Consider the following 24604-nt stretch of genomic DNA (forward strand, 5'->3'; position numbering starts at 1 on the left):
ACAACCGTAATCAGTAGATTTCGTAACACATTAAATTGGTCAACCGTTTAGGCATCGAAGGTGCTTACTTATAGTAAGATAGATGATATGTTAAAATACCTATGGTATGTCATATTATATTTGTTTTATTTTCGATCCCGAAAAAGTCTTATTTGTGTGATAATTTGTTCAGAAGTTAAGGTGGTAAACAAACTTTTTGAATCACCTTTACTTTTTTACTTACAGCAATCAACCAATGTTGTTTGCAATAAATAGTGAAATTGATTTTTTTTTTTCTTAAAATGTCACCAGTTATTATAAGTTTTCATATAAGTGACTATGCACTGTTTAATTTTTGAGTTTTGATATAAACAAATGTGTCCAAGATAAATAAAAAGCAACTTCGTTGTTCTTCGTTTATTGCAATAAACGAACAAATGTTGTTGTTCATGCACTATATTTTTGTAAGTTTTAACTATGTTGTTAAATAGATTATAAGTATCACAAGGCTGACTACTTTTAGTAAGATGCCAAATTAATAAATCATGAGTTGAATAACTCGTAGTATAAGTAAAAAAGTTCCTAAAAAACGATCTCTAATAAATACTACTCTTCAAATTGCTCAAAATTTCAAATTATTGAGAACTTTTTATAAAGAAGTTGCTCCTAATTTGTTAAGGGCTGTTTCGAACAGTATTTTCTTATGTGCCATTATTTACAAATATTTAGCTGTAAGGCTTAAAGTGTCCTTCAATTGTGATGTAGTTCTTGTTTTACATGTAAATGATTTTTGTAGGTTCTCAAAGGGGATAAAACTTTATCATTCTGAAATTTCAAATTTTAATTTGTAAATTAACGTACTTGAGTATTTTATGCAGTTGGACTCGAAATGTTTTTCAAATTTTATGTCAAGACCTAAGTCATTTTAAGGACGTTGCGTAATAAAATCTTAAAATCATAGAAACCGTTAGATTTTTTTATAAAGATGAAAATCTACAATCATTATTAAAAATGTACTTTCTCCTAAAATTTGATGTGCTTTTTAATATTTAACCTGTTTTTCTTTTTGTTAACAATGTGTTTGTCTTCCTGGCCTACTAGTTTTTGCCCCACCGAAAATAAAACGAGAAATAACTAATCGGTAATTAGTATGTTTTTTTCTAAAATCTTAATTGGCTTAAAACCAAGTTAGTATGTAAGAAATCCTGTTGATTTTGAATTAAGTTGATTGTTAAAATTTTATAATCACGTTAAAAAAATATGTTTTATTTTGACTTGTTTTGCACATTTTTAATCATTTTATTTTTTGAGTTTGGTAACATTTCTTTGTTTTTGTATCTATCGACTGCAACGGCAAAATCATTGCCTATGCATTTTGGAAAATGTTGTTTTAAGGTTGATTAAACAAAATAAAAATCTTACATTATAATTTACTTGTTTTTATTTACAGTGACTCTCTTAACTTAATCTGTAACAGGCATTTACCGAAACATTTACCCTGACTGCTATACCGGACGTCGTGGGTTCGATTCCCACTAAGGAGAAATGTTTGTGTGATGAGCACGACCATTTGTTCTGTAAGGGTTTAGCCAGGTGTCGCAGGTTCGAGTCCATTCTAACATTTGCTTGCATTTTGCTTTTTTTTTAATACCAGCCTGCATCTGTTTTTGCTCCCAAATGCTGGGCGCTTTCCCTCTTCTAGTTCAAGTTTTCAAGTTTTGAGGTTGGTTATTTCAGATTACAATATAATCCAGGTTTTACACACGATGTTTTTATTCACCGTTGGCTAGTGGTGTCTTTGATTAACCAAGAAAGTACAAATCACTTTTAAAAAGTTACATAAGTACTTTGACCAAATCTGATAATCGTGCATGGGAATCCAGGCATAATAAGTACCTAAGTAAATAGTTATAAAAAAATCAGTTCGGCCTAATCCACGGTCATGCAATCAAAAAAATAGTCACTTAAGTTATGAATACGCGCGTTTTGAGCTTAACCATCGATATAGGTAAGTGTTAAAAACATAAAAACTATTCTACATAGTGTTACTCAAACTCAAAAAGCTCAAGCCATATAGAACAAAAAATATTAACATCAAACTGACATTAGCTAAACATCAATTTACACCCTTTTATGAGAACTGGAGTATAGCTAGCATGGAACCGTTACCTCCCCGGCAGAATACCGCGCCCAAAGACGGGTACGGACCCCGCGGATACCCGGACTGTTACTATGTAAGTTATTTACTTAATTATTGTATTTGTGGAGTATACAAAATGGTCGCTTTTACATAAATTAACATGGATGCATCTTGGAATTTGGTTGCAAGGGCAGAAAGTAGGTGTTTTAAGAACCAATACTGTCGTCGTAATAATCTTGCCCAACGCCGACTTCTCTCATTCGTAATACTCATATATGTCATAAACAAGCCTAAGCTATCTTAAGTTATACCCTTTTTGAAGACATATAAGCATCTTTGATTGATTAACACTTAACTACTTACTATAAAATGCCCTTCGTCTTGATAGAATCCTAGAAGAATCTAGGATTTATACTTATGTACATTCAAAGTATTCGCCCATCAACACCCGCACGCGTGTGAAGCACCAAGTATTTTAGATGCCGGTGTATACGATGGATCCCGAAGATTTTTCCGACATCTGTGATTATTAAACATCAATGCTTGTTTTCCAGACATCACGCGTCTTAAACTCGACATTCCGTTACGTGAAGTTCGTGAAGAAACTCCGCGCTTTAGAAGAGGAACAACGTCGAGGCGCCGCCAACAGTCTCAAGGAACTCAATGACAAGCAGTACAGTGACTTCTTCATACGATGTGATCGCAGGTGAGGGTTTAAAGGATCTATTTTGACCAACCTTTTAACCGGCGTAAAAAGCTAATGACTTCAACCCTCGCAGAAGGCAAGTCGTGTGGATATGTCGAGTTATCGCCGACGGATCCTACATCTACCTAAACTAGAGTCACGGGATCGCTCACGCACGTTCTGCGTGACTCTGGCAACAGTTTTGCGTACCTAGTACTTAAGACAATATTCATGCTTGTGCCTTCTGTTTTTTTATATCTCCAATAGAGCAGACATGCAGACATGGTCCCTTTTTTGTGACCCAGTGAAATACCTCATGGACTTTTTTCGGAATAGGGATGGAAAAGGGGTGTGGACCTTTATGTCACAAATCATGTTGGCTATTAATTAAGATAAATAGAAGGAAGGTAGGCCTTTGTTCGCATTTTCCCGGACACTAATATTTTCAAATGTAAAAAGGTAACTGGTACATTGTAACTGTACCTATATTTTTTCTTTTTCAGATCGCTCATAAAAAATGTGGCTCGACGAGTGGATCTATGTATGGCATCCTATGAAGAAGATCTCAAGGAAAAGAAGAAAAGGTGAGTGGTCTCAAGCTATACGTAAATTTATACGGCTTACGCAAATATAAAACTAAAAAAAACTAGGAAAGAACTTAACTAAAGATGTAATAATGGGGCTCGGGTATTTGGGGCGAAACTGCGAGCAAAAGCTGGTTCAAAAAGAAAACGCTCATTTGGGACACAGTCTATGTGCCGCAAAACTATTTTGCCCATCTATATTGACTTGTCGCGGAGCAGTTCTTATACCTACATGTAGTTACCTACTTATAAGTGTTTGTTTCGAGAGCGCGCGCGTTTATGCATGTTGGGATAATGAGATAAACTGTTGTCCCCAATGAGCGCTGTATGTGAAACGATGATTGTTATTAACAATAATAACAATCTCCCTTTGATCAAACAGTCTATCTAAGCAGTCGTAGCGTCAATTCAAATTAAGGACTTGCTCAAAAACTAGTCGAGAAATCTGATAAAAACGCGTAAGTTAACCGTAAGATCAAATCATCATGAATGGCAGTCGCATTGTTCTACGTGTAAATTACTGTTTTGGCTAATTAATAATTTGTTAGTAATACAATCGTTCTATTACTGTACCTACTCACTATACTTTTTGTAGCCATCTCTGCATACCTTATACCTAAATATTGCTGAACTGCTTATTTTACTAATTCATATCTTCTTTATCTATCTTTATCTTCACAACACTAGATTAGTAGCCCTCCTAGAAGCGGAAGAGGAGATGAATATCCGTAAGTTCGTGGAAGAGGCGCAGGCGGGCGTGGAGGCGCTGTGGCAGGACAAGAAGGACCGCCTCGCGTACTTACTCGCTAAGCGACAGAAGGAACACGAAGAAAAGTATAAGGATACTCCTCTGTAAGTCATATCCAAATACCTAATTTATACAGCAGCAGTGGTATGTATATACAGCCTATTACATACCACTGCTGCAGGGCACAGGCCTCTTACCCGATAGGTATTAAAGGTTTTAGCATTGATCACCACGCTAGTTCACTACGGCCGATTTCAGATTCCAAATTTTTGGAATGCAGGTTTCCTCACGATCTGTTCCTCACATTTAAGTCAGCAGTGTTTTGGAATAATTAAAAAAGTACATGTAATATAGTTGAGTTGGAACTTCTACCTCGCTCGTACCACGACAAATCTCTAATGTTATAAAAATGTGAATCTGTAGGTAGATGTTTTACTGTCCCCCTTACGGTCTTCGTCCAGCAGCATATAGAGAAAGATTGAGCGTAACTAGCTAGATTGAGCATAGCATATACATGCAACGCGTTAGTTGACGTGTTGCATGTATATTGTATTTATTAAATTACGAAAACGGGAAATTAACGTGAACATGCCTTTGTGAAGGGTGGGCGAAACTGGGTGCTGTCAAATGTAATCTGACCTTAAAAAGTGCTACTTAGTAGCCTAATTTGAATAAATGACTTTTGATTTTGATGTCTTAAAGTACCGGCCAGAACGCTTGACTGGCCGTGCTCTCAAGCTATTTACGACCACCATTATATTACAATAACCTAAGTGTTATACATTTTGTAATCTATTCCAACGTTCTTCAGTTCGAAATGCGTGCACGTAACAGCATGCATACACAAGTGGCGCGCTAAGGAGGCGCAGGAGATCCAGCGCTACCAGATGAAGGAGAAACAAGCGAGGAAGATGGCGGAGCGCGAGATCGACCAAATGTGGCACGAGGTCGCTATGAAGGAGTCTGAAGCTTTGGTAATTATGATAACTTCTTTTTTGATAATGTTAACGTCTGATTTACCTATATGCTGTTTTAACGTAAATCTGAAGTACAGACATCTTTGCCTGTCCGTCTGTCTGCCTGTATCTTAAAAACCGTGATAGCTAAGGTGTTGAACATTTCAGATATGTTGTAGGTTTTATTGATGGGTGACAAACTTTGAGTGAGTGGTCAGTCTGTACGACATGCTTAAAAAGAGCCTAGTTTGTTTTAAATGCCATTATTATTTGTTTCGACAAAATTAAAATAAAAAAAATGTGGTTTCTACTATATATTAGAGTATTGATTATTGAATTTTACTTTACCACAAGAGGCAAATTGTTTCAAAATTGGGGGCTCTTAGGTTCCGAAAAATAAACTTATCAACTTAGTTCCCAAAAAAAGTTCTTTCATCATTTAACAAATTCCAATTTTATAGTTTAAAAAACTAACCAAAATTCCTTTCTCAGGCTGCTCGTATGGAACTAGACACAATCGAACGTCTCCGTCGCGACCACGCCTGCAAGGAGAACAGCGACTTCCAGATAGAGCTGCGACGGCAACAGCGGGAGAAAGAGAGGGAGGTACTTAAAGCGGAGTCGCTACGCATGAGGGCGGAGTTTGAAGCATACGCTAGGAAAGAAGATGAAGGTAAGTGTGTCCTACACCTGGATTTTAAAAGACTATTACAATCGTGAAAGTGAATTGTTGCTACATATCTGTAAAGCTAACATTATAGGTGCAAATAAAGATATCAATATGAAAACTGTGTCTTTGGAGAGAGAAAGAGAGGTGCTAGTAAACCTCATTTTTCTTTTTAAAGGTTTACGACTTTTGAACTGTTCCATCGCCAGTCATTTTTAACCGTCTTGACACTTTCTGGTCTGTACACTTCTTTTCTTCTTAAATACACCATGACTAAAGTAAGACTTGGAAGGTAAAGGTCATTTGTGATAGTCGAACAATCGGCGACAAGCGAGCGGAAGACGAAAACCTATAAAAAAAAGAATTTTCGTAAGCGCTACACACCACAACGCTGCTACTTGCATATTTCCTGTACTTTGTACGCATTTTGTATAGCAAAACGAAGCGAGCAGCGACGATTCCCTGTAAAATATATGAAACTTCAGGAAATATGCCTGTAGTGGCGTTTTGCAGTTGTGGCCGGTGGCCCGTGTGCGACGATCCTAAATGCTCGGCTAATATAAAGAAATATATTATGACGTTAGATATATGAAGACTAAGATTTTTGTTCAGTATCTTTTTATCACGTCACGACGCAAGTCACTTATTACGTCCTTCAAGAACCAGACAGGGTTATTCATACATACTGTAAATCATATTTTCAGATGCAGTCAAACGAGCAGAAATGCGTAAAGAACTAGCGGCGGAAAGGGACCAGATGTTGAAAGAGCGACAAGAGACCGTTGCTAAGAAACAAGCTGAGGTCAAGCTCATTAATGACACGTGGGACTCGTTAGCCGACATGGGCCTGGCTGAACAGAAGAGGCATGAGGAAATGTTGAAACAAAAGGAGGTTAGTTATATGATGTTACTTAAATGTCTTCGCAGACTTTGCGACGGAGTTTTTTTTTTGTTTTGTTCTTACGCTCTCTTATTTCAAAGCTTCCTCTCTGTTCCATGAAGGGTAAATTTTCTTGTGGAATATAGTTTGTCTTGCCATCTTATTCAGGGTCGTCCTCGACGCTTTTTTTTCCATAGGATTTGATATTTTGCAGCCACATAAACATTTACATGAGGTGCAATGCTCGGTGGTTTTTTGTTTTGTATGAAAACTAAATAGCATTTTCAGAGGTTAAAATGCTATGTACAGCATTAAGGTGTCTTTGGTTCTCATCGGAGGTCTATAGTTTACTTCACAACCAACAGCAACAAACAATGGATCAAATTTAAAAAACACAACTCACCTAAAGTTAACTCCATTTCCGTCTAAGATTCAGATAATATACTTTTAAACCATTATTTTGTATTTTAAGTCTTTATTTTTACATTTTAAGGCTGTCTGTGCTGCACAATTTATTTTTCTAACGTATTCCACTGTCACAGCGAGACCTCGACGAATGCAACAAGAAGATGGCGATGTATAAGAAGGGGCTGAACGCGATGGCGGCCGCCGACAAAGCCCTGCTGGAGCAGGAGGCTCAGCGCGTGCAGGACAAGATGGACCTGAAGAGGTGCGAGTTCGCTAAGAAGCTGAGGAAGTCTACCAAGGTATAGTATGAGTATATGACCATATTTTTTAGTAATACACACTTCCTTACACCGGTAGTGTAAGGAATTTAATCCTTGTGTCGCAGGGGATTTTACAAACATACAAAGCACATGCACAGGACACCCAGACTCAGTACAAGTATTCGTGGGTCACACAAATGCTGGATCGAGCCCGCGACACGTCGCGCACAGTGGGTTTGGCATCGTGACCTCAACCACTCGGCTATCCGTGCAGTCAGGAACACTGAAAGGCAAAGTGTGCAAACTGCATTGTCATAAAACTAGAGTACGCCAAATGGCTAGAAGCGGTGGAGAAACTATGTATCTCTCTTCAAATGAATGTGCTTCAATCTCGGCGTAGGACAAGCACTTGTTATTACACAATTTTTGTTCTAAATGAGTATACTTGAGTTATTATTCTAATTTTAATAGAATTCCCCATGACATCAATTTTAAATTCCTTAGTCCGGAAGACGTTGAGAAAACTTGTCAACTGGCTTTGGAAAACATTTGTCTGCCTTGCCCTAATTTTCGGAAAAAGATGTTTAATTTAGCAGATGATGGTTGTTGACGGAGCTGTTTTTGGGACAGAAAAATCGAGGTGCAATCAATGGGCGAAATTATAAGGCTATGAAACTCAGGAACGTCTAAATAAACAAACATGCCAACCCTTCATTTATCCCATTTACCTATACTTTACTGAACCATTCATACTTGACCCTTTCCCATGAACATTCACAGGATGTCCGAGCAGCGATCGTGGAACAAATGAAAGAGAACGCAGAAACACGCGCGTCCAAAGAACTTCACAAACACGACGACGATGGCTACTATAAGCAGGTGTTCAACCAAATGTCACAACTGGTGGCGCACAAGGAGATGACCGAGGCTCAAGCCAGGAAGCTGTATAAGAACCAGCTGTTAGAGCAGATGGAGTATAACAAGCTGTTGAAGGTGAGTTGGCAGATGGTTATCCCCAAAATGGTTCCGTCGCACAAATGTACCCTGGAACTATTGGGAAGAAACCAATAATACTGGTGTGTGTTTTACTTTAAAAAAAGTCAGTTTGAAAAAAGAATTCTTCTCTGCCCGCCAGCATCCCTGGCTAGCTTATAAATTGATATATTAACAGGGATCATGGCTTTTTAATGAATATAATAAGAATGTAGCTATTTTGTTACGTCATGCTTTGATAAAATTATTGCTACTGCGTATCGTCACCCGGGCCCCGATTCTGCTATTTTGCAATGGCCGATGAATTAATGAAAACTGGATTAAATTTGAAATTATTCCTACTATCTTAAGCATTTTGCCAATACAATAATTAGAAGTCAATTGTATTGACCATGGGTGTACCTTCCCGTACAGAATTTAGAATTATTGTGTAGAAAAATGCTTTAAAGAATACAAAAATTAACATTTTAAGCCAAATTTCATTCGTTCATGGGCCACTGTAAATAGCAGAATTGGGGTCCAGCTTTCGCTCCTTAACTTTAACTTTATTAATTTGTCTTCTTTTCGTGATTGTCTTTGTCTTCGTTTCTGTCTTCTTTAAAAACGTGTCTTTATTATCATTTAACATATGAACTCGTCACATTTTTTGCCATTCGATTTAACTTGTTTAAAACAAACCTTTTGACTACCATAAATAACACGCATAAAATATTCATATCAGAAAAACCTATACTTTGTATTTGCTCGACTAGGAACGCGCAAAACAAGAAGAATTGGAGCAAAGGAAGAAGTGCCAGTTAGCGGCTGATGAGTACCAACAGGAGATCAACAGGATGGTTTGCAGGTCTGTATAAAGCAGCGTTCAAATTGTACAGCTGAATATACGCTTGGTTTGATCATGACCTAACTTACTTTAAGAATAGAAAATAAACAGGTATCATCGGCCTAGCCTTTTCCCAACTATGTTAGGGTCGGCTTCCAGTTTAACCAGATTCAGCTAAGTACCAGTGTTTTACAAGGAGTGACTTCTTTTTTGGTCGTTCCGGTTGGATTTTTGCTACTCAATTTTGAGGCAGTTCCCGATAAGCTAGCAGGCTGAAATTTTGTAGCTTCAAACCGATGAAAATGCAATTTACAACTATAAAAACGGCTGTACCGGTTTTGATAAAATTTGATTGGACATTTAAAAACGTGGTTTCAAATCTATTAATTTTAATAGTAATATTTTTTTTGTTCTTCAGGCCATTCTTGAGCGATGAGATCCATCCCTTCATGCAGCAGATGGCTAAAGGTCTTCGTATGAAGGAGAAGTGTCCGTGCTCGAAGCCGACATACTGCGCCGACCCCAAGCCAGCCCCAAAGAAGGCTGCTAAGAAAACGGTTTGATATGAACTACTTACATATATTTGTGATTATATTTTTTCGGTTTGTTTGTTGGTGTTTTATTTGTGATGGCCTTTTTTTTTAATTATGTAAGAGACTAGCTGTTGCCTGCGGCCCCGCCCGCTAGATATCGTAAATCGGGATGAAAACTCATATGTGTAAATCGTGGTTATAAGCTATCTGTGCACCAAGTTTCGTTTAAATTCATTCAGTGGTTTTTACGTGAAAGAGGAATAAACATCTATACACACAAACTTTCGCCTTTATAATATTAGTAGGATTTTTTATTGTAAATTGACTTATTAATGCTGTGAGTAGAATATTGTACTACTGTGATGATTATAAAAGATGAAAATGTTATAAATAATCACTAGAAGACTTCTTTTAAAAGTCCAGTTTAACAATATAACAAAGGACAACGATGAGTCATACTAAACGTAGATATTATATTATCCCTGATTCATCAATCATGTAAGTAATTTAATTTACTTGAACCAAAAGCCTGACCTTGTAAAGTAGTTGTCCTTTATTGCACGGACCTTGACCGTAGACCTCTTATCTCGTTATAGTTATAGAACAATGAACCCATTTAACTAACAAGGATAAATTATATCGCAGTTTTATTCAAGTTAGACACAGGTTCGAGTAGTAAGTTTACTCGTTACTGTTATTTTGAAAGTAAATCATTGTACAAATAAAAAATTAGGAGCATATGGCAAGCGGAGATCAATAAATATCAATTTATTTGAAATCTAAAAAACATGTGGTCCAATCTTCTTTGATTTTTTTTTCTACTTTAAATGTTTATTCTTTTAACAACTTTTGCATGTTATCACGAAGAGCATGTACTCCTTGTACACGTTACTCCTTGCCTTAAAAGGAGGTATTAATTAATATAAGATTAACTGCATTTTTATATGGTAATGTTTTTTTTTTGTAACACAGCAAAACAAATTGTAAAGAAAGTGAACTGATGCTTGTGACGTCATAGGAGGAATTCTTGGAAAGGTCAACTTCACGAATTTACGAGGTAAGCTTCGGTACGAGAGTTATAGTAAGGGATTAGCTTACCAAAGAAGAAGGGGAATAAACAGAATACACTAAAACAATTCAGTAAATAATTAAACAATAATAATTATTAGATTTTTATTTAAATGTCACTCTATTCAAATTTTATTAATATCGGTCCAGTCGTTTTTACAGTTGTAAATTGCATTGTCATCGGGTTTGAAGCTACCCTGAAAATTTCAGCCTGCTGCTCAAGAAGTGCCTCAAAATTGAGTTGCAAAAATCCAACCGGAACGGTAAACAAACAAAATAGAAAAAGTAAATATGTATATTAAAACGTAGGAAAAAAGAATGAGTGTCAGAACTCATCATCATCATCTCAGCCTATAGCTGTCCACTGCTGGACGTAGGCCTCTCCATACGTTCTCCAGCAACTGAACTCATAGACTATCATTATTATTAAAATCGTCCAACAAAACGACATGGTGAGCTATATTGATGATGACGATGGAGTAGGTATTATTTAGTATACAATACACATATCCGATGAATCGTTGTATACCAACAATACTTTACAATTTATTCACGAAGCGTAGTTTCTGAATGGCCAATGACGTAATTACAGACCACGCTACCACAACACGCTATCTTTTAATTTAAATTACCTTGTTTTGTTGTTTTATTGAAAGAAGAAGCGCTATAGTTCAAATCCTGCCAAGTGCTTGTCGGACACGAGACTTTGAGGAGTTCCTTACCAGTATGTAAAATAAAGAAAAACATTTTTATAAGGAAATGGTTACCCATCAATTTTACGACAGTATCAAGCGTTGCTTAACCTCGATCTTTGTTTTTAGTATTTCTTGTTATAGCAGCAACAAGGATACATCATCGGTTATTACTAGCTATCACGGTTCATGATATACAGACTGGAAACGAACAGACAGTGATACTTTAGTAATAGTGTCCTGTTTTGTCTAAATAATATACCTGCTACAAAAAAACACTCATAACCTAAACGCCTCAACCGATTTTAACGACATCAGTCCAGCCAAATGATCTCATAGTAAACACCTACAAGCGTCATAAGCTCTTGGGAATAACCCGTCAAAAGCAAAACAAATTAAAAGCTAAGGATGATACGTCCATTTTATTATTATTTTGTAATAAAAATGCGGGAGTATTTCTTTATAAAAAATGAAATAATGTCTTTACACAAGAGACTTGATAATTTGTGTGTCCCTTTGGGCACGAGTCTTAAACTCCTAAGGAATTTAACGAGGAAGCCGTTTTTTAAAAAGGACTCTTCTTATTCTTATATTCGCTTTTGGCAGGACGATTCATAATTTCATACTTAAAAAATCTAATCTAAAGCAATGAGACACGCACGTTTAGCACTTGCAATTATGGATCTCTCATATGTTTGTTTTGACTGCTACTGTCGCGGGTTCGATTCCCGCCTAGGACAATGTGTGATCCACGAATGCTTGTCACGAGTCTGGGTGTCTTTATGCATGTGACATGAATGTTTGAGATCCCTCCGCTATACAAGGATTTAACGCCTCAATTTTTTCAGGATATTGACCAATACTACGATACCAGCCATAACCAAGCAGTTAGCGTGACTGTCTTGCTTCGCGTAGTGTCAATACGAGGTCTATGATCTCAGGAATGCCAGTACTATTTATTACAACAAGATCATTATGTAAATTGTTCTTTTGTCCTAAACTACTTTTTATTACGAGATCATACGAACCAAGGATGTTTTGTTTCCTTATAAGATCGCATGATTCATTTTGTAATAAACTGTATGAGTTCCGGCCATATTTAAAATGTTTCCTTTTAGCTGGCCAAGATACCAGTGTATGAAGGATTGCAACGCATTGCCATACATCGACACAAAAATGCTGATGACGTAGCACGGCGGTTCAGGTTTAGTAAGTGAAAATCTGACACTACTCATTTCCTCCCCCGAGGGAGTGGGTGTCCATGAGGATTGCCCCGCCTTAACAAAAAAAAGTAAATGGCCAAGATACCAGTATCGGGCCAAGGCCTTAACTTTCTCCTTCCAAACTTCACTTATACGCTCTCTTTTCTATGTCTCGTCTCTCTACTTTGCTTTTCCACACTCGCATTATTAATGTGTTGGCGGTAGGTCATCAGATCTTAACACGTTTAATAAAGGACATTATGAGACACCTTGAATTAATTAAGAAGGATTGCTACCGCGGATATGATTCAGACTGTCCAGAGCAAACTCATCAGCGCCTGTAGTGAATAAGTACTAATTTAATTTTAATCATAAGCATTACCTACTGCAAAGTTCCTATTTTGTTTTTAGTAGCGAATTGCTAAAACTTTTTGACATTAATACAAATCATCGCAAAATCTGAAAATTAGTGATGAAGTTATTTTTTACCAAATTTAAATGGAAGGAGTCAATTGAAGTTTTTTTTAAATACCCAGTTTTGGATCACACTGCTGGGCAAAGGCCTCACCCTTTCTCTTCCAAACCTCTCTATCTTTTCCAGCCACGTGAATCCCGCGTATTTGGCTAGTTCATCACACTACCTTCGTCGCGGACGACCTCGGCGTAAGATTACGCATCCAAAAAATAAAAAGGTCTTAGACATGATGCAGCTGTATAACATGAAACAAATCTACTCCTGTGTTTCGTGTTTATCGTACTTAGCGTATACTCTACGAATAAAGTATGATGTGGAGATTCTAACATCAAAAATGACACGTAGATCAACTGATTCTAATTCCGCACGCGTTTTGATTTACTTGTGGATAAATGTCACGTTACTACTCAGTACAGTCGAAACAAAAGATGATTTGGTAAATTTTTGAACCAGGTATGTGTAAAATAAGGTTTTGTATTTTCTTTATTTTGTCTAGTTTACTGTGTCCCACGGCTGGACCAAGCCCCCCCCCCCCCCGCCAAATCCTTCCACAATTCTGTTCTTTTTTTTTGTATTACCGAATATTACAATTTAGACCCTTAGCTTTTAACTTTATCTACTATAAATATTATTAAAGATTTTGTTACGTTGGCTTCGGTGCCCTTTCTTAACACCGGTAACTAATTATGTATATTATGTAAGTGTTAATTTTTTTAAATATTTGTATCAATCATCGGGGTGACATTTTCTACGCAAAAAAAACCCCGTAAAATAAAAAGATTAAAAAATAATAAACAGTCAATACTTTATTGCGTCAATGCGACTAAACCAATACCATTTCAATATTACACATGCATATACGACATCTGGTTTAGGTAGTTCAAAATATAAAGAAAAAGCAAACCGTGTTTAAAACTTTCCAAGGAGTACGTCATACCTCTTAAGTCCAATGGGAAACCCCTTACATATAAAAAAAAAACAAACTCCTTTTACGATAACTGCCTAACCACTTTGCCTTTAAAGAACCTCGATAAAGTTTCTTAGTAATCATAATAATTGTCATACATAATCGTTTAAGTATTTGCATAGAATGTTACCATACTGGTTTGCAGTGCTTATAATATTGACAATAGTTAAGACAAGACTGCATTTTTGATACCATTTAGATGAGGGAAAAAATATTTCCGATGCGCACCTGAGTCACAAAACGACGTAATATTGTGGTGACGGGTCAACAATTTGTCATTGACTGTACTTATCACTCTGTATTTTCCTGTAGGAAGATTTTAATATATGGTAATAAAAAAAATATTGTATGACTAGGTGACTTACATTTGAGATGTTTTCCTCGTCCCCTTGTTCTATATAAGCGTTTGGTCTCGCGGTATTCATCAGTCGTTTCTCAACTCTCAAACATGTACGTTCTCGTGGCTTTCGTTGGTTGCCTGGCCCTGGCCTCGGCCGCTGATCTATCTGCCGGCGTCGAAGGCGGCAAAGTGATATTCGAACAGAATGTCACCGCAAGCCCAGCTATTTGGAGACAAGTGAAGAACCTGACTGTGAATGCAACTGAAAACGATGTCATCAGTCGTGTAGTTGTTATTGACAACAGGGCAGAAAAGGACGGCGAAGCAACAATCGTTGAAGGAGGACAGGGACACAACAACGTCACCATCGAATTGAAGAGCCCCGCAGTTTTCAGAGGGTTCGATTTCACCGTCAAAGTGTTCGGACAAAACGATGACGGGCAAGTGCAACAAACTCCTCAAGTTATTGGAAACGACGGTCAAAGCCAAGTGCCGATGAAGGATTTGGAAGTTAACGATGCAACCCAACAGCATGAAAGCGAAGCTGATGTTATTGAGCAAAAGCCAACAAACGATCAGCAGCAAGTACAAATCCCATTAGACGTCACCAAAGAGCAGGCGAGACCGAACCGAGGAACTGAACAGAAGCAACAGGCTCAGGTACCAATTAACATTCCTAAGGAAGGCAAACCCGAAGACACGCAATCAATTGCTGACAAAAACTACAACGAATACAAAGGCATCTCCCAAATATTCGACGAAGACTCCAAGAAGGATTCGAAGGATACCGCCGCTGTTAATCCCGCTGTTTTTGACAAGGATTCAAACCAGCAAGTCCAAAAGAGCGAGCTCTCGACTACTCCTAAGACGGAACAACAAAAGCCTCAAGTTTTGCGTCAGACAGAACAGCAACAAACTCAAGTGACAAATGACGATGTACAGCAGGTCAAAGGTCACAAGCTGCCATTACCTTACGTTCGTCAGTAAGTTTCCAAAATGTGATATTTACTTATAAGTATTTATGCTGTGAGCGAGACTTGTCTTGCCTGTTACATTTAACATTTAAATAAATATATAAATAGTAAAATTTTGTATTATTTTTTCACATCCTTCAAACTTATGTGTGTGCCTATTAGAAACAATTATAAGTTTGTCTACGTAACAAAGTTACTTAAATTTAAATTGCTATACGTTGCAGTAAATAACTATTTCCATAATTCTGGATCAAACTGGACAAATAAGAAACAAACAAATAAAACAAAAACATAAAGACATATAAAACTTTAATAAACAATACAAATTCATCATACAACCTGGAATGCGTTACATTGTCATTTAATATCGTTATAATTATTATTATTTTACAGTAATAAAATGGTTGTACAATACAACAACATATGTACTTTAAAATTGAGCACGGTTCCAATGAACAATACGTACTTACAAAAATAATCAGAAATATTTAAATAGTAAAACAAAATATATTTCGTCAACTGAGGTCAAACTACTGTCTATTCTTATAGTAGAATCAAAAATGTCAGCGAATTGGGGCCTACTACTATATCATAGAGCCCCAATTCTGTTTTTTAAGTGGCCGATGAATGAATAGAAATTGGATTAAATAGACACTATTTGTATTATTTGAAGCATTATTCCGACACAATAATTGGAAATTCAGTTAGTCAGGGTTAGAGTAGTCACGGTCAAAAAATGAGTTTCTGATTATTGTACCGGCAACATGCTTAAGAGAATTACTTTTAAATTACATTACAATTGCCATACATTCATCGTCCATTGTAAATAGCACCCATTGTAGGAGCATCGGGGCCCAGGACTCTAGACGTCTTCATCATCTTCGTAATGAGGTCCTGCCTTCAGCAGAAGTGGTCGGCATAAAGACATGCAGCAGTCTTTATGCCGAGTGGCATTATACACTTCCATCACAAACGGGTGTTTTGTATAGCACTAAGCGCTCTCATATAAAATAAAATGGTTTTCAATTCAGTTTTGTTTTATTTGTGTTATTTATTTCAGAATAAATAACAGTTTTTATTTGTAGTGAATGGTTTTATTATGGTTCTATCTAAATAATGTTTGTTGACAACACCCCTATTGATGTTAATTGCTCTTTGAATATGTATTTTGCATATGAATCACTAACTTTAATTAACTTTACGCTGTTCGTGATTGAAGTATTAAATGCAAAACAATATACAGACTCAACTCTTCCATTTTTAAACAAGTGAGGTTATAATTACACTAGTAGTATTGTTAGGACTTTTATACACGATGCGACACAAGTTTCCACCATCCAACAACTTTTTCCAAGCCATTACCTTCTACATATCTAATATATAAAATTCCCGTGTCACGATGTTAATTACCGTACTCCTCCGAAACGGTTCGACCGATTCTTATGAAATTTTGTATACATATTGGGTAAGTCTGAGAATTGAACAACATCTATTTTTCATACCCCTAAGTGACAAGGATTGCCCACACTAAAATTTATTTTTTTATTTCTTGGACGAAGTTTTTTGTTTTTATTTTTTTTATAATGTGGCATTAGAAATACATACAACTAGAAAAAAAATATTCGGCAAAACAACGTTTGCTGGGTCAGCTAGTTTGTATATAAAATAAAAATCAAATACAAATAGCGGTCAAGGGTAGACAAAACGTGACGCTGTTCATTATAATTTGATCTTCAAAAGGTGCTACTAAATAGTCTAATTTGAATTAAGGTATTTTTTTTATTTTGCAGCACAGAACATTACCGTGGTGGATATTTGAGTATTTGTATTTTGAGACTTGTTTTACTTCGTGTATGAATAATCTAACACTGTTTATTTTTAATATAATTAAACAATTGCTTAACAATACAGACAGGGTGTTAAACTTAAGGTGTAAACAAATATTACTTAGAAAATATATAATACAAAAATCAATAAAACTTAAAATATTTGAAAGTGTATGTTAAATTAACTTCTATAGCAGGTCTGCTCGTAGAGATTTATTATATAAATAAATTATTATTATTATTATAAATAATCGACACATTTTATATATTCTATGTTCGGTTTTTCTACTGTTTTGTGTGTATATTAACAATTTAATACAATAAGGGCCTGTTTCACCACCACCAAATAAGTTCCCGTTAAATTACTTGATAGTTTTTTTTTCATACAAAGTTTTTAAATGTATCTGCCAAATAGCGGCTAATCAGTGATTGTGAAACAGGCGCTAAATAAATAAAATCAAAAACATTTCCGTAAAAATATAAAAGGCACTATTTAATACATCATATATCTATCTAACACTACTTACAAATGTTTAAAACATTACAACATCTTTCTTTGGGACTTTCCACATTGTAATTAATAATCATACGAGTTGTTTTTATAATATCAGCCAGCTGTGTACTCAAAAGTACCATAGCTTTTAGTCAACAAAATCTGTTATAAAAAGGAAGTCTGTCAACAACAGCTGCTCTATGAAGATATTTTCCAAAATTGGAGAAAGAAGTCATGCTTTTAATTTTTGAATTATCTGATGATAATGAATAGTAAACATGCTCTAAGGAATTTAATCCTTGTGTCAAAAGGGATTTATAAAAACTTAAATCCCAGGCATAACCCAGACATAGAACATTTGTGGATAGTAGAAATCCTAGTCAGATGCGGGGATCAAACCTGCGGCACGTTGCGCACGTTGGGTTTGGCAACGTGCGCGGGCGTGGCAAACCACTCGGCTATCCGTGTAAACAACGTTGTATTCATAAAGGGTTTATTGGCTTTGACTATTTCACTGAACTATTAAAAAGAATTGTTACTTCGAACTCCGAATTCAGCTGAATAATGTAATAATACGGAGAGACGATTCCACGCTCTTCAATAATGATACAATTATATCATACTTTCTTTCTCATCAGCTTGGCAGTGACAAAGACAGCATGATATCAAAGTGAGACATCATAGTTGAGAATGCTTGTTAATATCGATATCGTTATTGTGAAGTTCTTATTGCGTAACAAAAAGTAGTGCCTCAATATCCATATTTTTATCAAGAATTGTAATTATTTGCTTAGAATTATGCTTTTCTTTTCGAGCCTAGCTTATCGATGGTATCATTATTAACTCACATCACTTAAAAACTGTAGGTACTAATTGTAAATAACTGTCCACAATATCCTACCTACTACTATCTAACGATCTAAGATCGGAGAGTCACCTACTCTCTGTAAAAGACTCCAAATATTATTATCAATTCAACTCATTTAACGCAAGGTGACATGTGTGCGTAACTCTTGTAAATATACAGTGACGTTGTGTAAACAGCTTTTGTTTGTGCGTCATTTAAAAAAAAAAATAACTTTAATAGTTAAAGACGCTGTCAAATCGAACGCATACATAGCGCCACGCGCATAGATGAGTCGAGCTATCTTTACAATATTGTAAAGTTTTAAAGGTCTTGTTTAGAAATCAAAAACAAACTGTTTGGGGTTATGGCTGCCATAGTCTGTCTGAATTAAATAGCCTTTGGACTATTTGCATGAAAAAAAACTTGTCTTATAAATTATTGTACACATTGAAGATGGATCTGCATAAATTGTTTTCATACTCAACCCCTATTTTCAAAATAACATTTAAAAATATCATCTCTATTGTCACAAAACTAAACCGAAGATTTTTCAAACATACATTCCGGCCAAGCAAATCTCACCTTTCTGAACAAGACTTATAAGTCACAAAATTAATCGTACTGTATCAAGGAATGGACCGGTATACCCTTGGGAATGTTGTCTCTGCCGCGTAGTGACGTCAGCTCGATGACGACGAGGCAGCCGATGACGTCAGCGCCGCACGACCGCAGGAGTGTCGTGGCTGCGGTCACGGAACCCCCTGTGGCTATTAGGTCGTCTACTATGAGGCACTTTTGACCTGGACGGACTACGTTTTTCTGGATTTCTAGGACATCCTGTAAAGATACGTGTTATTTTCATTAGAGAACATATTTTAAAAGAAAAAAAAATATCTGTAAATGATTTTATTTATTTATTACATTTTATTTGCATTTGATTTGTCTCCAAATTACTGCAAACATTGTAATTTGAGTGTAACTATGAAATATTTTCCTTGGTTAAGATAACTATAATAATTATAGATATTACACAATGCATATCTTTAATATCAAAGCGAAACTTTATTTACTAGACAATCGAATCAGTTTTCATTCTAATAAATCAGAATGTGATATAATATATGGTATTCCCAAAATTTAAACATTATACAACCGTTCAATATCTGTTATCAAAACTTATCTTTTTTATTTACATTGACAACAACAATTATCTCAACTGATACTTGATATAAATGTTAATGTGTGTATATTATGCAATGACCTCTTGAATAATGAATCGATTTATAAAATTCATTCACCTATGCTTTTTTTAATACCATCAGCGAGAACATGAGCTACGTTTTATCCACATATGGATATGTACCTATGGCAACGAGAATATACAACTGAAACTATAGTAGCACACTAGTACACGTCGTATGAAGGATTGCAACGCATTGCCATGCACCGCCACAAAAACGCGGATGCCGTAGCACGGCCCATTCCCTTCCCCAAAGATTCCCCCGCCTTACAAAAAAAAGGACACCAGTATACGTAACAAATCTGTTGTGACATGTCCTCAACAAGAATTTAAGAAACTCGAGAAATTTGTGAAAACTTTCCATAAGAAAAAAAATCACAAAATTTACTTACAGAACCATACTCCAAATCATATTTATGAGACACAACTTCTCCGGGAAGCTTTCCTTTCTTCCTCACTGGTAAGGAACTGATCCCGAGTTCTGCAGCCAGAGAGAACGAGAATAGGAACCCTCTGGACTCCAAGCCGACTAAGGCCTCTACGTCAGGGTAGTTGGCCTTTATAGTTTGGACTAGCAGACTTTGGAGTAGTTTACACGTAGCACCATCGGATATCGCTGAGAATATGTCCCTGGAAAGTAAAGAGATTAATTGTTAGATTTTTTGGTATGAATAAGGTTCGTGAGCAAGGTTGAAACCTCTGTAGTATACGAATACGTAAGTTACATAAACTAACTAAATAGCAAACCTAAATTCTTCTAATTACAGGCATGGAACTTGACGTCACGAATGTCTATAAATTTAACGAAATCATAAACATTAACGTTCATCTTTGTAATTTTTTATTTTTCAAAAAATACGGTTCTAATGTTTTTTTTTTAATCTAATTGATGTCATTGTCCCTATTGTGGAAGGATTTTGTATCCAGAAGTTGGACAAGATAGCCAGAAAAAGAAATAAGTTTCTGGATAAAGTCCAGTTGTAATGTACGACTTATGTATTCTAACTGCAACACACTTTGTATTAATATATTAGTCAGACTATGGTGTCACCAAGTTTCACAAGAGGAAAGAAAACAAAAAACGTACTGATATTTGAAATTACTAGGAACATTAACATGCAGGCAATATGAAATTCCCATTGAAAATGGAAATTACTCATAAATGTTATTGTTTATGACAATGTAAATATTGACATTCATAAATCAATATGAGGAAAACCACAATAATATGACTGATCAAATTAATATTGTAAATGTTTCATAAAATAATTACTTATATGAACTTGCTTTCAGGAAGGGTCATCAGAACAAAAACAAAAATAAATAAATAGTCTCTAAAGTTGAGCACCACACTTAATTTTAAGTCATTTGGTGAAGCTATCAGTCAATTGGGTAACATCTAGATTGAGCCTTACAGCAAGATAAATAATATTTGTTTAACAAAAAAAAACACATCCAACCAATTAAAAAAAACTACCAAGCCAAACTTGATGAACATTATGTTCTCATAAAAAAATTGAATCATCTAAATTGGTTTATCCACTCTTAGTTTTAAGGTAACTAACATAAAAAAAGAAATAAGAATAAATAATTGAGAATGTTCTCCCACTTTTAAGTAGGTTGAAAAAATTAAAGATTTAAGAAAAAGGTTCTAAGCATTACAAAAGAAAAACCCTATAGAGATAAAAATTAGATTGGTCTATATTGAACTGATTTTTATACACATATAGGGGCATATAGGGTTTAAGATGAATAAATTGTGTTTGAGAATACAATACTATCTTTATCCAACAAGTTGATGTTCAAGATAGTGAACAATAGATTATGTTTTATAAGCCTACCAGCTATTGTGCGTGTCTACATGGTTATGTAAATATGTAGCAGGATCTATAACAGTAATTTGTATAGAAATAGATAAGTTTTAGAGTAATCGTGAAATACATGTTAAAACATAATGTTAAGTACGATATATTGCAGTCACCAACGACCCTTGCTACTGCACAGCAACAATAATTATTTTTAATTGTACTGGTTTTAATAGATAAGACTTGATCTTATTAGACTGGCTATTTTTATATATTTTCCAGTCTAAACTGTGATGGGCATAAAGTAAAAAAAAAATAAGATGAAACTTTTGATTTTTTGACAAGTAGAAATAATTAATTATTTTTAAGTAGTTTTATGAACAGATTTTTTTTGTTTCTTGTTAAAAATCAATTGCTGGAAATGCATAGCCAATAATAAAAGAAATACGGTAACCAATACTTGACCCTGTTAAGTATAAAAGAGACCTTTGAGTCAGTGCCACAATAAGATTTTATGAGAATTAATTTTATAAAAAATACCTTCCAAAAAATACCTTACCTTATCTATATGATTACGCAAATAAAGACGACAGTTAAAATAAGCTAGAGTAGCATGTTGCCAAGTTAACTAAATTTTAAATACACAAATGTTATACATACCAAAATAAAATTCCCGGTTTTGGGAAATCAGGGAAGCTCTTGATTTTGCTTTTAAGTTCCAATATTTTCTTATCATAGTCAGCCTCCATTTTTTAACACAAATAAGGAGTGAGTATATATTTTATTGGTTATGTTTCAGCTGAAATAAAAATAATTAATAATTGATGTGATAATTTATTTTAGGTTCCCTGCAGACAGCGTGAAAAAAACATATAAACAATTTGTTTATTAAATTAACTTACGCATCTACTAATTACTTAATTATATACTGTTTGTTGTACTGCGCGCCACAACTTTCTAAAATTTGAATTGTAGTGAACAATGAGTGAGTATTGATATGACATTTGTGATAAGAGAGGTTAGATTTGTTTAGATTTTGATAGTACTGTGGGTTGCCATAAGGACCATAACTAGTAATTTTATTTAATGTCAATCTTGACTACTTATTACCGAATACAAAAGCCTTTTAGTTCCAGAAGTAGTATGTCAGTCGATTCAAACATAAAAATGAATATTGCATCGGTTTGGTAATTTCGCTAAGAAGGTGTTATATTATTATTAAATGATGTAACGGTTTACTCACGCGTATAATTTGTCGGAGTAGCCCGACTAGTTTCGGACCCAACCTGAGTCCTTAATTACAAGCAGACGCGTGCGTTACATCATTTAATAATGAATCATTCTCACAATAGTTGCTATCAAAATATAGGTGTTATATTGTTAAGGTGCGACCTCCTGCAGCCGCTCAACGTTTCCAGTGATAAATATGGTCAGGACGCGACTTTATGTTGCTGATTTCCATACCTCATTCGTAACCCGTGGCCATTGATGCAAATGAATGGCAATTGAAATAATGGTGTTTCTTTTCGATTTTATCGATGCCATTATTTACGGGAATTAAAAACCTTTGCAGCACCACTTTTGTATCGACTTGTCGCGCAGCTCACTCTCGATCGTTTTTCTTTTCATTTCTATATTTTATAGTCTATTCATTATCTATGGTCTTTTCCTAGCGACAAAGCTCATCATTTCGAGCTCTACCGCTAGGTACATATCACGTGACCAGATTTGTCGCTGCAAACGAGCGACTCGCGACTCATGAGGCTACACCTTAATGAAATATAAAAATGTACAAAATAAATAGCATCATTGGCCTAGCCTTTTCCCAACTATGTTGGGGTCGGCTACCAGTCCAACCGGATTCAGCTAAGTACCAGTGTTTTACAAGGAGCGACTGCCTATCTGACCTCCTCAACCCAGTTACCTGGGCAACACGATACCCCTTGGTTAGACTGGCTGTCAGACTTTTTCAAGCTTCTGACTACCTGTAACGACTGTCAAAGATGTAGGAATAACAGCCGGGACCCACAATTTTACGTGCCTTCCGAAACACGGAGGAACTCGTTATGACAAAGATGGTCACCCATCTACAGACCAACCGCGTCAAGCATAGCTTAACCTGTGATCGAATCACTTATGCGGTTATAGCTTAGCCACGAGCTCCTCTCATGGTATGACACCAAAACAAAACAAATACATCATAAAGTAATTCATAGTTTCTATCAAATATAAAATCATGATTTGTAGAAAATTAGGAAAAAGCAAATGGAAATTGTTTTTTTCCTTCGTTACTAGCAACATTAGCAATGACAGACGCCAACTTCAATTTATTATTGACTTTGCGTCACAAGGTTATGTCAAATTCAAATAAAATAAACGATTTTTTGTATTTCAAAACAAAAATACCATAATTTTTAATAGACATCGTACAAATTGTGTCCTATCTCAGATAGTCAGAAACTCCGTTTTTAAAGAGCACTGTTATACTCGAAGTTCAATATCATAATAAGTTTCCCGCGAAAAGTGAAACTTTCTTTACGTTCACATCACAACAATGCTATCTACATCTAACTTAGAAAGGCTAATTGCAGAGAAAAGGCGTGAGATAGAGAAGGAGAAAACTGTGCTGGGTCTGGCGGTTCGAGAGCCGGTGAGTGTAATACTGTTTACCAACACATCTACCTGTTGCTGCGGCCCTGGTACTTCACGCCGTACAATATTGATTTTCCTCTACGCTCAGCCGTTGCTTTAGTTCAGTAGATAAGTAACACTGTATTGATTCTGTACGCTGTCCGCACGCCATTCAGTTCCTCTGTAAAGACTGTTTTACTTTTTAAATTATCTTTTACAAGAAAAGAGGTTTATTCAGTGTTGTGTCGTGAAGTAGTCATTTAATTTAATTGAAACAATTCGCGGAAGATTTGCGGTTTGTCATAAAATGAGGAAAACATAAGGTTTGTGTTTACATTATTATTTACTTCTAAACTTTGTTGTTTTTACTTACTTTTTAATTTTATTT

At 35.6% G+C, this 24604-nt stretch overlaps 4 protein-coding genes across 4 annotated transcripts in view; 3 read left to right on the top strand and 1 right to left on the bottom strand.

Moving 5' to 3' along the window:
- The first annotated feature begins 2099 nt into the window (after nt 1–2099).
- Nucleotides 2100–9732, top strand: LOC113496151 (cilia- and flagella-associated protein 53-like). Its single transcript, XM_026875281.1, has 11 exons — nt 2100–2213; nt 2674–2825; nt 3308–3388; nt 4076–4240; nt 4948–5110; nt 5585–5765; nt 6464–6651; nt 7182–7346; nt 8088–8300; nt 9053–9144; nt 9542–9732. Exons 1-11 carry the CDS (start codon nt 2136–2138, stop codon nt 9684–9686), a joined length of 1623 nt encoding a protein of 540 aa, XP_026731082.1. The 5' UTR covers nt 2100–2135; the 3' UTR covers nt 9687–9732.
- A 4744-nt stretch (nt 9733–14476) lies between these two features.
- On the top strand, nt 14477–15487 carry LOC113495970. The gene has a single exon (XM_026874991.1). The coding sequence runs from the start codon at nt 14509–14511 to the stop codon at nt 15385–15387; it is 879 nt and encodes a 292-aa protein (XP_026730792.1). The 5' UTR covers nt 14477–14508; the 3' UTR covers nt 15388–15487.
- A 2187-nt stretch (nt 15488–17674) lies between these two features.
- On the bottom strand, nt 17675–22611 carry LOC113495849 (adenine phosphoribosyltransferase). The gene is made up of 4 exons (XM_026874843.1): nt 22488–22611; nt 22246–22384; nt 20173–20410; nt 17675–19377 (listed from the first exon to the last, which is right to left on the bottom strand). Exons 2-4 carry the CDS (start codon nt 22332–22334, stop codon nt 19153–19155), a joined length of 552 nt encoding a protein of 183 aa, XP_026730644.1. The 5' UTR covers nt 22335–22384; nt 22488–22611; the 3' UTR covers nt 17675–19152.
- Nucleotides 22612–23913: 1302 nt separating this feature from the next.
- Nucleotides 23914–24604, top strand: part of LOC113495835 (trichohyalin-like) — a 28813-nt gene continuing 28122 nt past the window's right edge. The window contains exon 1 of the mRNA XM_026874824.1: nt 23914–24235. Within this exon, the coding sequence (XP_026730625.1) occupies nt 24140–24235 (96 nt within the window). The 5' untranslated portion in view covers nt 23914–24139. The remainder of the gene's footprint in view (nt 24236–24604) is intronic.

The sequence above is a fragment of the Trichoplusia ni genome, chromosome 7, assembly GCF_003590095.1.
Source record: "Trichoplusia ni isolate ovarian cell line Hi5 chromosome 7, tn1, whole genome shotgun sequence".
NCBI classification, from domain to species: Eukaryota; Metazoa; Arthropoda; class Insecta; order Lepidoptera; family Noctuidae; genus Trichoplusia; species Trichoplusia ni.